The 14,860-nt window shown below is 38.0% G+C and overlaps 1 protein-coding gene across 5 annotated transcripts in view; it reads left to right on the forward strand.

The window, feature by feature from the left end:
- The window catches only part of LAMA4 (laminin subunit alpha 4), a 148,695-nt gene extending 134,521 nt beyond the window's left edge, over positions 1–14,174 (forward strand). For all 5 annotated transcript variants that reach the window (XM_061206771.1, XM_061206770.1, XM_061206769.1 and 2 more), the window contains exons 32-39: positions 1,586–1,773; positions 3,067–3,256; positions 4,353–4,508; positions 5,895–6,054; positions 8,029–8,159; positions 9,223–9,316; positions 9,792–9,911; positions 13,752–14,174. In XM_061206771.1, the coding sequence (XP_061062754.1) occupies positions 1,586–1,773; positions 3,067–3,256; positions 4,353–4,508; positions 5,895–6,054; positions 8,029–8,159; positions 9,223–9,316; positions 9,792–9,911; positions 13,752–13,897 (1,185 nt within the window). In that variant the 3' untranslated portion in view covers positions 13,898–14,174. The remainder of the gene's footprint in view (positions 1–1,585; positions 1,774–3,066; positions 3,257–4,352; positions 4,509–5,894; positions 6,055–8,028; positions 8,160–9,222; positions 9,317–9,791; positions 9,912–13,751) is intronic.
- Positions 14,175–14,860: the final 686 nt, after the last annotated feature.

The raw sequence follows: 14,860 nt of genomic DNA on the forward strand, positions 1-14,860 counted from the left end.
GAAGAAGGGATGGTAGAACCAGGTGGGCTTTTCTTTAGGACAGGTGAGTCTCGAGCACCACTTCACTTTCTCCAATCTAACCACCACTGAGAGAGTTCCAGTATCAGAACCCAACTTTAAGAGCCTCTGCCCTGAGAGCAGGGCACTGGCACAGCTGGTCTGCCCTTTAATTCATTCATCTGCCCTCTGCCCACCATACCTGTATTTTGAGGGTAATTCTGGGATTTGCCTGGAACACTGATTTTTTTTTGGAGGTCTTATCTTTTGCCCATATGAGATTAAGAATTTTATTGTCAGTCTGTTCCAATCTGTATTATTATCTTCTGGAAATTCCACACTGCTTTGTTCGACTAGTAGAAAGCCTCATAGACTTCCAGCACTATTGTGGATTTATTTTTATGTGTATAGTTCTTCTGACATTTCAGTGGGAATTAGGGAGGAGGAAAACTAAATGTGTGGTTTTGATTCATTCAACAATTTGAACCAGAAATTGTATTTTCTCCTCTAATCCTGTGTCTCATCCTGACTCTTACTGTGTTCTCCAGTTCTCCCTAGCGCCAAACATTTCCTCTCTCTCCACCCTTGCTTTGTTGCAGGATTTCTTCCCAAGTGGGTCAGATCAGGCCACTCCCTGCTTTTCAAACCTGAGTGGCTCCTCATCACCTAAAACACAAGACCCCATTCTTTACCAAGTCATCTAAGGTCCTTTCTGTCCAGCAACAACCTGTCTTCCAATTTGTTGTTTAAAAGCCTATTCTTCCAAATCAATTTTCAGTCCTTAAAAAACAGGAAGCATGTCTCACTCACCTTTCTATTCCCCACCACACACTGCTCATGGAAGGCAGGCAGAAACGTTGATTTCTTTCCCCTTCACTCCTACCTATTAGGTACTCAATAAACATTTGCTTGAATAAATGAGTAGATGAATGCTCAGATTTACTTGCATGTACTTCTGCTTCAGAAATTGACTAAATGACCATTAAATATTAGTCTATAGTTTCACAATTCTAAATTTTAAAATCAGTAGTGCAATTTTAAGAGCACAAGATAGTTTTTAAAAATTGTTTTATATCCTGTCACATAGGTTTGCTACATATCACCAAAAATATTCTTAAATATTTTGAGGATGTTACTAAGTTGTTAACTTTTTATACAGGATGTGTAAATAATAATATGTGTATTCAAGTGATATTGTTGCATATGATATGAGGATTTTTATTGATTTGTCTCAGGGTTATTTTATTGCCAGCTTTTTCATTTTTCATCATTGATTAAGATGTGCATTTAATTTAAATCACAGAGCACTTGTCTCTATAGCTTCACTATCACAGACTAGAATTTTGGATTTGTTAACATACTCTGTTGTTGTTGTTTGTTGTTGTTACTGCTGCAGCTACTGCTGGCATTTGCTTATGGTGGTAGAGGAAGGGAGAGAGAGGCCTAATATTTTATGAGTGGAAAATGCACAAATAATGTACCCTTTAATTATTTATCATCATTATTAATGATAAGAAAATCAAAAATGAATGTTCGCTACTAGTATGTCAGTTTTGTCCCTTAAATGATTCATTGCCTATTCTTATAGGGAGAGAAAAGTAAAGATGCTCCTTTATGGGATCCTGTTGACCTGAAATTCCTAGAGAGGAATGTTCCAAGAGACTCTCACTGCCACCTTTCCAACAGCCCTAGAGCAATAGAGCACGCCTATCAGTACGGAGGGACAGCCAACAGCCGCCAAGAGTTTGAACACTTAAAAGGAGATTTTGGTGAAAAGTAAAGTAACATACTATCCTTTCAGAAACTTGATGCCATGGCTGGGCTGCATCCTTATTTGCCATATGTCATCCTTTTCCTATAATTTTTCTTTGCCAAATTAATCTTATTCGTTTATCATCAAAACGAATACTAAATAGTACATGATTCGTACTGTCCAACAAATAACATTCTCTGTGACTTTCTTCCCAAAAGTAAGGTGCATAAAACAGCATTCTCCTAGGAGTTTGCTGTACTTTATCAAAAAGAAAAGACAATCAAAGAAAGGAAGATGGGGTAAATTTTAAATGACTCATCATTTAACCTTGCTATCACCTTCCCTCCCCCATACAAATTGCTTTCAGATTGTAAATGGGAATGCATCTGAACTGCTGGAAGGTTAATAAGGAAAGACACTGAAAATACAAATGCGCTTGTATCTCTGTTGGCCCTCAAGCTATCTCTAAAGTTCATCACTCTTCCTGGTATTTCACAAATCTCCAGGTTATTTAGTATTATTGAAAATTTCTTTGTAAACTGTTAGCACCCAAATATTCTTATATAGGTCTTATATAGCTCTTTCAAACATTCATACAAGCAGTGCATTCAATAAGAAACTCCTAATGCCTTCTAATTTCCTGTTTTCCTAATGGGCAGAATCAGTATTTTGTATTCTTCAGGGAAAATTTAGAGTTAATCAGACTGGAAATTAGCCTCATAAATGTATCTTACCTATGGCCTAGAGCTAAATTTCTAGAAATTTTTATTTAATTTCTACACATTCTGGTAGCTGTTTTTAGCATGTGATATCCATCGATTAATTTTTACAGGGAGAAAATTGAATCTGTATTTTAGACAGTACACATATCATATTGTTCCTATGCAAAATTATATATGCATATTAATTACTACTATTTTGTCCACATGAAGCTTCTTTAACATAAAGATTTTTACTAAACTAATTGCAACCATATTTTAAAAGGAAGACATGAGATTATCCTTTACTGAAACAACACCTTCTTAAATGTGGGATGTATCCCTGTTGTGTGAGGAAATGGAGGAGGATTTACATTTTTGAACTAGCGGTGCTTACCCGATACTCACTAACAATACTAAGAATGTTAGTATTCTAATTTAATCTTTAATCTAATAGTATTCTATTCTAATCTTCTAATAATACTAATAATTAGAAGAATGTTGCTTGGGATTAGATCGAAGGGCTTTAGTCTTCCTTACACTCTGTTGCCTTGGGAAGTTAGAGATCACCCTCAGTCTCCTTTGACAGGTGGTAAGCTTTTTCTTCTCATTTACCAGATCCCAGTTTTCCATTCGTCTGAAAACACGTTCCTCCCATGGGATGATTTTCTATGTCTCGGATCAAGAAGAGAATGACTTCATGGCTCTATTCTTAGCCCACGGCCGCTTGGTTTTCATGTTTAATGTTGGCCACAAGAAACTGAAGATTAGAAGCCAAGAGAAATACAATGATGGTTTGTGGCATGATGTAAGTTGAAGGCAGAGAATATTATTATCAGCAAATGTCCACCACTGTCAAATGGACTGACACTAATACCCACTAGGGGTTTTTCTAGAAACATCCATTTAAAAATTCTGTTGCTATATGTTCAATTTCAAAACTTCCATTAATTTATTATAAAAATCTTGAATCATATTATTTTAAAAGAAGTACAGTCTGAGTATAATTTTTTTTACAGATCAATTTTTTTTTAGTGCAGTTATTTTAAACGAAAGATCAATGGCCAGCATAAACCGAAGTTTGGTTTTTAAGGATATTTCGCTCGACTGGGTTTTTTTTCCACTGCCTATAATGTTCTAAATTTTCAACGATTGCTGAGTGTCTCGTAGACTAAGCTATGGAAGGTACAAAGTGAAGAGTAAATCTGTTAGGACGACAGGATACAACAGGTAGAATAACCTAAATATCAAAGCAATTCAGTGTGTATATAGTGGAAAGAGTAAGCAATGTCAGCTGCATTACAATTAATTATAATTAAATTTACAAGAGAGAGCATGTGGGCTGGCCAGCTGGGCAGAGCCTCATAGAGAACTCTGCTAAACATAAGCTGTATTCAGAAATTAAGCCTGTAACTTTAAATCAAGCGTTAAAGGAAGAGACTCCTAACCTTCAGAGAAAGGACCACTTTTTCTTTTTTTTTTTAAATAGCTACTCTTTTTATTATTTATTTATTTATTTATTTTTAGCTGTGTTGGGTCTTCGTTTCGTGCGAGGGCTTTCTCTAGTTGCGGCAAGCGGGGGCCACTCTTCATCGTGGTGCGGAGCCACTCTTCATCGCGGTGCGCGGGCCTCTCACTATCGCGGCCCCTCCCGTTGCGGGGCACAGGCTCCAGACGCGCAGGCTCAGCAGTTGTGGCTCACGGGCCCAGTTGCTCTGCGGCATGTGGGATCCTCCCAGACCAGGGCTCCAACCCATGTCCCCTGCATTAGCAGGCAGACTCTCAACCACTGCGCCACCACGGAAGCCCAGGACCACTTTTTTAAAGAACTTCTGTGGCATTGCAGTAGCAAAGTTGGGAGGAGAGGCAACACAGCCTTCTCTATTGTCCTTCTCTCCATCCAGGTGATATTTATTCGGGAAAAGAGCAGCGGCCGGCTGATAATTGATGGTCTTCGAGTCTTAGAAGAAAGTCTTCCCCCTACTGGAGCTACCTGGAAAATCAACGGTCCTATTTATCTGGGCGGTGTGGCTCCTGGAAAGGCTGTGAAAAATGTCCAGGTAAGCCAGGCGTGACCAGGTAGAGCCATCGACCTTTAGAGCTGGAAGATCATTTAATCTAGCCCTCATTTTACGATTAGGAAACTGGCAAAAGTAAAACTGTAGTTTGGCTGGAGATGGGGTACATAAGTGTGTATTGTCCTGAGGTTGTCTGTCCACCCTGTGACATTACAAAGCCCAGAGTGATCTTTTGATTCTAGGGTAGAGGTGAGATGGAAAATGTTTCAGAGATATAAACTGTCATGAAAAGTTATGTCTCAAGGAGATGCTTATTTGTTCAGCAAGTACCCATACTTTTAATCTTAAAAAAATACCCAAGAAAGAATTCCCTGGCGGTCCAGTGGTTAGGACTCAGTGCTTTCACTGCCATGGCCTGGGTTCAATCCCTGGTTGGGGAGCTAAGATCCTGCAAGCCGTGCGGTGCAGCCAAAAAAAAAAAAAAAATACCCAAAAAAGAAAGCAAGTCATTCCATTATATCAATATATTATTGGATGAAAAAAACCTTTCAGGCCCTTATGTAAACTATGATCTCATTTTCATTTCTTACACACACACACATACACACAATTTGTAAATGTGCAAGGAAATGTGGTTACCCCTGGGGAGACGTGAGGATATAGTAGAAAACAACAACAACATTATTTTTGTAATTTAAAAGTTTAACCTTTTGGACCTTTAAAAATTATCTAGCAATAAAGGAATGCATCAAAGGACTAAGTTTTTTTAACATAAATATAGATTTGACTTTAACACAAAGAATTAATATACTTCTAAGATCCGTTAATATATGTGGATAAAGCATAAAAGGGGGAAAATGTTCATGTTTAATTAAATTTTAGGTAAGTACCCCCAATTCCATGATAACTTCTTTAAAAGAAAGATTTCCAAAGCAGTGTGAAATCAGTTATCTCAAGTGGCCCGTGTTTCATGTTCTGTAGTATGATAAATGCTCAACCACAAAACAATGAAGCAAGCTTTCTGCTGTTTATTTAACCATGGTAGATTTAACAGTTAAGAACTTTGCTAGCCCTCATCAGCATTAGGTGATCTAGGGCACAGCTGTTCTTCTTGAAGAGAAACAAACGAGGATATTTCTAATGTTCAATTTGAAAACCACAGCTGCAATTTACCTTGTCTTGAAAAACGTAAAAAATTTCGTTACCTTAATTACGGTAGGCTGTCATTATCAAATACAAAATTCCAGCTTCGAAGAGCTACTTATAAAGCAACTACCTGGCAAACTACTGATCATTCAGATAGCTAAGATAAATAAGGCAAGAAATTACTTGGTTTCTCTCTGGACTCAAATCCCTTCATTTTGTTTCCCTTTGGTACATCTGTGAGTGTTGAGAAAATGGATTTTAAGAAATGTCTTCTTCTCTCAGATAAACTCAGTCTACAGCTTCAGTGGCTGCCTCAGCAATCTCCAGCTCAATGGGGCCTCCATCACCTCTGCTTCTCAGACATTTAGCGTGACTCCTTGTTTTGAAGGCCCAATGGAAACAGGAACGTACTTTTCAACAGAAGGAGGATACGTGGTTCTAGGTAACAGTGACTTATGTTAAAACATGAATCATGAAATACTTCTTTCCTAGAGGTGGCTAACAGGGAGGGATATTGGGCCCAAAGATAAAAACCAGAAAATCTAACTCACTTAGCCCTAGAAAATGGCCTCTTTCCATAAGGACCACCTTTCTCCTCTCCTACCCTCCAAACTAGACACATGGACCGTGCCCATCCCTGTTTGCTTTCCCCAGACAGTGCTTCTCCACAGCTGCCAAACCTCTGGAGGAAGACCATCTTGGCCCCTTTAGAATTTCCTATGCTGCACCATGGTCTAACCTGTGTTGGCTCTTGGCCACCTCAGTCTCTAGGTCTTTCTCTGCTCCCTCTAAGCATCACCCATTGTTCCTACTAAGGAAAGTTCCACTTCTTCCCCTTGCCAGCAACTCTAGCAGACAACACTATCCTAAAAACATTTTATTTCTGGATTTTTATTCTCCTCAACTCTTACTCTCTCACTCATTCAACAAAGTTTTTATTGTGTGCCTCTGGTATGACAGTCCCTATGCCAGGTGATGGAACATAATAGTTCTAAAAATAAATAAATAAAATCCTGGGACTTCCCTGGCGGTCCAGTGGTTAAGACTTCGCCTTCCAGTGCAGGGGGTGTGGGTTCGATCCCTGATCGGGGAGCTAAGATCCCACACGCCTCATGGCCAAAAAACCAAAACATAAAACAGAAGCAACATTGTAACAAATTCAATGAAGACTTAAAAAAAAAAAATAAAAGGAGCATCAATAATTCCAAAAAATAAATAAATAAAATCCTAAACAGACTGCACACAATCACCATCCAATCCATTCCACCAGCATTCTATAGAGCAACCATTAGGTGTGAGGAAGGTACCAGGACAGGTGCTGGGAAAGAAGATAGGAGAAGGGTATAAAACCACATGTTCCCTGCCCTCAACATCCCCTGAATAAAGACATTACAGTGCAGCCAAGTATTCCTTCTTAAACCGCCCGCATGTCCAATAGAATAACCAGAGGTAATATATCCTCTCTTTGTCTAGCTCATGATTTTACTTTCCTTTCTCCTCCTTTATCCCTACTAAAACACCTACAGACACATTTCTCAACCCTTCATTGAATTTCGGTGATAAGAACTCAAAGACTTGGACAGCCTGAAAAGCATAGCAACCTGCACAATTTGTGTTCTCAGTAAACATTAATTAATAGCAGGAAAAATTAAAAAGTTATCTATGAGGAGACACGTCAAGTGAACATTATTAAGATGCCCAGGTTTGCAATGAGTCTCTTGGAGTGAACACAGCTAGTCTTAAGAAGAATTCATTTTCTTGCATCACTGCAATAACAGCTCCTAACTGCTTTTGCTGCTCTCACTTTGTTTTTCCTCCCAAATGCTCTGCAGCATTGGCACCAGTTACTTTTTTAAGAACTATTTTAAATACAGATCTGATCAAGTCAGCTCCCTTGCTCAATGACTGCAAAGTCAAGTCTACCTTCCATACTGGAGCACTAGAGCCCTTCCCAGTGTGGCTCCCACCAGCCTTCCCCATTCACCTTGCCTCCCTCTACCCTTGCAGGGGACAGTCCAGCCACACTGGCATCCACAGTGCTCTCCAAATGTTCCAGCCTCTGTACTTTGTTCAGACGGCTCACTCTTCCCAGTTTGCTCTTTCCTCCTTCTCACTTTTGAAATATTAAATGGTCCTGCTAGTTGGAATCAATTTCTCCTCACCTGTGCTCACATAGCCATGCTGTGTTTTCAGCAAGCTGTTTCCTCCTCAGGCCCCAGAGCAGGAGTGGTGTGCAAGTTATCTCAGACCCCCACGGAGCCTTCCACAGTGTGTTTGAGATGGAAAACAACACTTTCTGCTTACCTATTGAAAAATGCGTCAAACTTTCAAAAACAAATACAAAAACCTGCAATCAAACCATGGTTACAAAATTTAGGTTGCTGTTCTTGAGAACTAATAGTATTTCTCTCCATAGATGAGTCTTTCAATATTGGATTGAAGTTTGAGATTGCATTTGAAGTCCGTCCCAGAAGCAGTTCTGGAACCCTTGTTCACGGCCACAGTGTCAATGGGGAGTACCTAAATGTTCACATGAAAAATGGGCAGGTAGTGTGTTAAAAATTGTCTTAACAGTCTGTCTCCTCTGATTTTGGATTCTGGATCTGAAGCAGATTTATTTCACAGAATTATTTCATCAATCTTTCCTAACTGGGGGAAAGAACAAACAACAGGGAAGGTATAACATAAAATTTAAACGCAGGCAATATTTGGATTCAGATTCATATGTTGGGAATTGATTTGATTAGAGCAAAGAGCCATGAAATTGTGGCAAAAATCAATAATTAAAGGGTTTTAACAAAAGAATCGGAAGAGAAATTTTTTACAACAAATGGAAGCAGCAAACATGTTCAACTATCAAAACCAACAAGTACTAAAACATCTCTCTATAATCTATATGCATATCATATTTTCAACTACTAAAAACAAAAAATTCTGTTATAATTAAACACCACTTTCATCCTTAAATAATATTACTAAAGAACATTCATGAGAGTACTCAAATAAATATGAAGCATATTTTCAATGATGTCCCTAACTTAATATAACTGATTTTCGTTTGAGTTCCCGTATATTCTATTAAACCATATAATAATAAAACAAATCCTTATGTGGTGCTTTACTGTGTGTCAGATACTATTCCAGTTGCTTTATATGGATTAACTCATTTAATCCCCCCAGTAGCTCCATGAAGTCAGTATTACAGTTATCACCCTTATTTTGCAAATGAGAAGACATGGCACAGAGTGATGTAAGTGGGAGCGCTGGGGTGAGAGCCCAGGCAGTCTGGCTCCTAGAGTCCATGCTCTTCATCAGTACCTTAGCCTGCCTTGTATAACACATTTCATCTTTAAAATTAAAGGATTCATTGTGTTATCTTACTGTTCCTCTGCCCCCTCTTCTCTCCTGTGTCATTATTTTGTTCTCTGTCTGAGGAACAGTTTAAACTTTCTGTAGCCTACTAAAGAGTGACCCCTTGCGTTCAAATTGCAAAGCTAATCATGTCTGGATGTTAAAAGTTCTGCTTCCCTGTGGTAAATGTAAGAAATTTCATTTTATCACAATGAGGAGAAATGAAATTAAATTCCACAATGTGCCTTGTCTTTTGCAGGTCATAGTGAAAGTCAATAATGGTATCAGAGACTTTTCCACCTTAGTGACACCCAAGCAGAGTCTCTGTGATGGCAGATGGCACAGAATTACAGGTGAGAAAAGCTGAGTGTCCTGGGTTTCCTTAATAAAGTGAGCCTACACACCCCCCTGTGGCAATGATGGCTTGGCAGAACTTAGACTATAACTTATATGACAGAATAGGTAATACATGACAGTCTAAAAGTGGCGAAGAAAAGAGAATCAAATGTTACTGTACTAAAATGTGTATATTGAATCCACATGTGATTTGAAAATATTAATGCTGCCAGAATAGTCTTCGGGAGTTGTTTAAATAATGCATACCTTATGGAGCAAAAAAGTAGCAGAAAGAGTATCCTAAATATTATCCCTTTCAAAGGAAAATGTTAGTTATTTTTTGGTTAGACATTGATGTTTTCAGTGATTAGAGGAAAGTGTATGGTTTATTCCGGAATAAATAAAAGCCATTACTGTAATGAATTATTACCTTTCATGTGAAAATTAATCCCTTCAGTGTCACTTATGACCACTCTTTTCCCTGTATTTCAGTTATTAGAGATTCAAATGTGGTTCAGTTGGATGTAGACTCTGAAGTGAACCACGTGGTTGGACCCCTGAATCCAAAACCAGTTGATCACAGGGAGCCTGTGTTTGTTGGAGGTGTTCCAGGTAAGAGTTATTTAAAAGTGACAAGTTTCCAAATCCAAAAAGACACTATGTTCTCATAACTGTTATTATACTATTAAGAATTGAGCTATGTATTTTCATAATTCACCTAATAACTCAAAGGATTTTACATACAATATCCTTTCATAGGAAAAAGTGTACTGACAATTATGAAACCTTATCCAAGGATCAGAACAAAGTAACACATAAGAACTATACACCACAGCATTCTAACCAGTAGATAACTTCTCTCCCTCTGCTGTATCTGCTTAATTTTTTTCTCTTCACCTTACATACCCTCCTCACATACACACAGTGAAACACACTCTATCTTATCTCTGACACAAAGAAAACTCATGCACTATTGCTGCTCTAGGATCTGAGAAAGAACCTTGGAGGACTAAAAGTTTGCGGAAAGTTGCTCCTCTTCCACACTAAGAGAGAATACACAGTTCTTCCCAACCAGGACTAGTTTGAAATGTGAAAACAGCTGCAGACCATAAGTTCTGTTGTTCCTATGTAGTCACATTCCCTGAGAGGTTCCCAGCTGCAGTTCTGTAAACATCATCAGTGACATCACTGCTGTCATCTGCCAAGAATGGTGTATAATCCAGGATGGTGACAGGACACTTATGGACCCTCCACAATTACTTTAAACCTCTGAAGCAGGGACCATGGCCTTATGTTGAAAGTGATTGTTTCACACACTTCATTAACTTGGAAAAACTGAATGATAAAGGTAGCAAGAGGGAAAAATCAAGCTTTTACATCTGGAATTTGGTGGGGACTTTAAGGAAGAACTTAACATGGTTTTACCTTGCATCCTAACTAGACTATTTTAGACTGACCCATGTAAAGGCAAATAATGCTTTAATTAAGAGAGTGAGAAAGATTAAGCATCCAGTCTTGCGTACTCACAAAATAGTAGCAACAAAGCACTCTTCTGCTTTGTAATATGAATTTTTCAAATACCAGTATAGACAATAACAGTAACTCACTGATGAAATATTTGAGACCCTCAAAAAGCAACCCTTCTTCTCCTTTACTTCCACTATCCACTCCCATATCCATTTCTCAGTCCTCTCCTCCTGCTCCAGGCTTCGGTTCTGAAAGAAATACTGCCAAAGACCACATTGCACTTCATGCAGGTACAGTGTGGAAGATGTGTCCTATCAGTTCCTCCATTTCTGCACATTGCTTTCTTCCTGGAAATCACAACATAGTTTAAAATATTTCACAGGTTTCCAAGTGCCTACAGGATCAAAGTCAGCCTGGCATGCAAGGTCCTGATCATCTGCCCCCCCCGCCCCCGCCTTGCCCCTGCCTCTGGGGCCTCCCCCTACCTTCTGGGACTTGCAGTTCTCTGGATGTCCAATGATGGTCTCTTTGCTCCAGGCCTTTGCACAAGTGCACAAGGCATCAGTTTCTGGAAGATGTTCTTCTTTCTTGCCTCCCCTAGTACGTTTTCAAGGAACAACTTCTCCCACTCTTCCCCCAACTTTACTCCTATTGACCTTGAGGATCCAGCTCAGACTTCTTACACACATGCCCCCCTCCCCCTAGAGTGTGCTATGCATACCACCTTTGTGGCACTTGTTGCAGAATATTGTTGAATTTAAATTGTACACTCCTTGCTGCCAGAGAACACGACTTCAACACACAACAAATATGTATTGTCTATTAAGCACTGTGCTAGGCTCCAGGAGATGAACAAAACAAGCGTGGGCTCATGGAAGTTACGGTATTTGTTCTTTACTTTGCATCCAGAGTGCTTACTATATCAAACAAATATTTGTCTCTCATTCAAACAAATATTTGTCTCTCTGATTTGTGTTTGTTTTCAGAGTCTCATCCCAGCATTACACACTGCCATCATCTCTCACTATAAGACTTGCTAAGCTCTACAGACTGGGTGGGCAAGATATACCTGAAGCCAAGTTCTGCCTGCCTGAGACATGCAATGAATAGCAAATTTTAGCTAATGAGCCAACACACAGGAACTAGCAAGGCATACCCACCAGCCCACTGCACCACTGCAGCCTTTAATTCCATCTACGAATCATGCCAGCAAGCCTAGAACAGAAGCAATTATAATTTAAGCCGAACATCATTAATCACATAATTTTGAGCTGTTCGAGATTAATTCCACTAAAATCATATCAGAAACTGGGGCATGAAAAAGAATAACTAAAGGAAATTAGGCATAAACAAAACCCCTATATGCACTGAAATCTCTTAGAATCCCAACCAGCTCTCTTATACCAGGCAGAACCCTGGTAACACATTGTTTCTATCAATAAAAAGTTAATGCATTGAAATTCAATGAACTGTATACCAGAAAATTCAACTTCATTGTATGATCATTTAAAAATCAAAATTAGAAGTTAATTTTTTGAGTTAAGGACCATTCATTCCTCTACTGAAGATCCTGCATTATTCTGTATATAGTCAAGCTTTCAACCTGCGGAATGTTTGCTCTTAAAATCATGTGTTGATTTTATCAATCAATTACTTAGGGTTCTGGGGCACTTTATTGTCATTACTGCAATAAATTGTGTAGTGAATTATGCAGACCATAATTTCTACATGAACTATTTCCTCTAGAATTTGTCCCCCATGAACCAAGGGGTGGTAAGCTTGGGCAGAATCAAAATCCATGTTCTAAAACTAGTATCCAAAATGAACAGAAGAAATAGATGTTTCTACCCCTTACATTCTTTCCTGTTCATCTTTATTTTGATGATGAAGTACACTGAACAGGCTTGAAGAATATATATAGTCATAGTAATCTAGAGACAAAAGGAATTGATCTCTTAGGCCTCTTCTAAATCTAAGACTTGATAATTATCATTCTAAATATGAAATGTTATTTCCATGATTTATTTCAATACAAAGCTTCTGCATATTCTTAGTCTACATTGCTTGGAAAACTTATTACAGCTGCTTGATGGTATTTAATTTGCTGTCCCTTTTTATCTTCCCTCCTGAGTTACTGATTTCTAAGTGTTTTCCATCTTTTATCTGCTACTGCTCACATAGCTGTTTTGTACATAATAATAAGCTTTCACTAAATGGATTTTAATTTCATGATATTTCTAAGCTCTCTAAATTGCTTTAAATTATGTTGCTTCTATCATCTCAACACATTTAATTGTGTCTGTACAATTAATAAGCATCAAGGCTTCTTCTAGATCTCTAATTAAGATAATGGGAGAAAATTCCCCTGGCATACCCCAGGGCACCTGTATCCACACAAAGACTAGGCTAGTTATCATTATCCTATTTATAGTTCTTAAGCCCTGAGCTCAGAAAAATTAAAATTTAGTTTATTTGAATTCATTATTTTCTCATTATATTTTATGAGCTTGGCAAAAATGTGGAGGATTAAGGATGAAGGGTAATGATACAGATTAAACAGAAACATTAACCAATTCCAAGAAGAGTTTGGAAGCTAAATTTTCTTTCCTCTGTCTCAGTAAAGCACACAAAATAAGTGAGGCCCAGGTGAAATTAACTCTAAAAAGCATACGTAGATCCCGAAAATTCACTGCTGAGGCTTTACTTGTAAGTGGTAAATTTCAGTGGTAAATACACAGCTGAATTATACTCTGAAATTTGATCATGGAAAACATGGCAAACCTTTAAAATTACTACATGTTCATATTACTTCAAAAGCAGATAATGTTTCTGAGAAAATGCGTAAATTATTACTATATTCCGTCTTTGACATGTAAATCATCTTGATAATGTGAGTGGTTATGATGTATATTTTTGCCACAAAGTAATATTTGGGCTTGGAACACCTCAACTGCAGTCTTTGTATTCTTTTCTTTCTTTTTCCAGAGTCTCTACTGACACCACGCTTGGCCCCTGGCAGACCCTTCACAGGCTGCATCCGTCACTTTGTGATTGACGGGCGCCCAGTGAGCTTCAGTAAAGCAGCCCTGGTCAGCGGTGCCGTGAGCATCAACTCCTGTCCAGCAGCCTGACACAGCAGAGCTACTCAAGTACAAAGTTCTTCAGAGCACTGAAAGAAACACAAAGCCAGCCAGGAGGAGTGGCAGTTTTTCCTCTTGGTAGAAGCTTTCATCTAGTTGAGCAGGACTTAAATGAATCATCAGGGACTGGATGTTTATTATTTCTTATTTGGATTCTTACACCTTGGATCCAAAATGTCTGCCATGGATAACAATCAAAGGAGCGTTAAACTTACCTGTATTGTATTACTTCCTGCTGGTGAAATTACTGTTCCTGTGTCTAATAAAATAGAAGGGATTCTAAATAAACACTGGCACACATTTTTAAAGCGTGGCTAGATTCTCAGATTCATCTTTCATTTAGGTAAGATAACATTCAGCCTATACCAAAATATCTTTGGTATACTTTCTTTATCTGAAAAGATTTACTAATTTACATAAAATCTAAAATTAGATTATAGATTTACTTTTAGCACTTTTGTTTGGTCCATCAGTATAGCAAGAATATTTTAGTTTTATCAAGGTTTAATAAAGTAAATTTCTAACAAATTATCAGAAAATGGTAATATAATTTGTTTCCAGGAGAGAAAAAAAAGAAAGCCTCAATCGAATAAATGCCTACTTTTTTTCCTTTCTTCCTTAAAAGAAAAATAAAATTGTGCATGAGGGGAGGTTCTTGTAGGATATTGTTACTGTGTGTTCTGTAGGAATCATGAAGGACATTATAGCAAAGAGAATAAGACAAAGTCATACAATTCCACTTAAAAGTATAAAAGTCCTTTTATTAAATGTTTTTTCCCCCACATACCTGCAACACAACTAGTCTTATTTCTAAAATTTTATAATCATTTTTTAGGTATATATATATTAATAAAGTCTAGAAAAGGAAAAATAGGCTTGACTAGCTGGTAGAATATTAAAATATAGAGACTGAAATAAAAGAATTATACATGAAAAGATAATCAACAATGAAGA

The sequence above is a fragment of the Eubalaena glacialis genome, chromosome 12 (assembly GCF_028564815.1).
Source record: "Eubalaena glacialis isolate mEubGla1 chromosome 12, mEubGla1.1.hap2.+ XY, whole genome shotgun sequence".
Taxonomy (NCBI): domain Eukaryota; kingdom Metazoa; phylum Chordata; class Mammalia; order Artiodactyla; family Balaenidae; genus Eubalaena; species Eubalaena glacialis.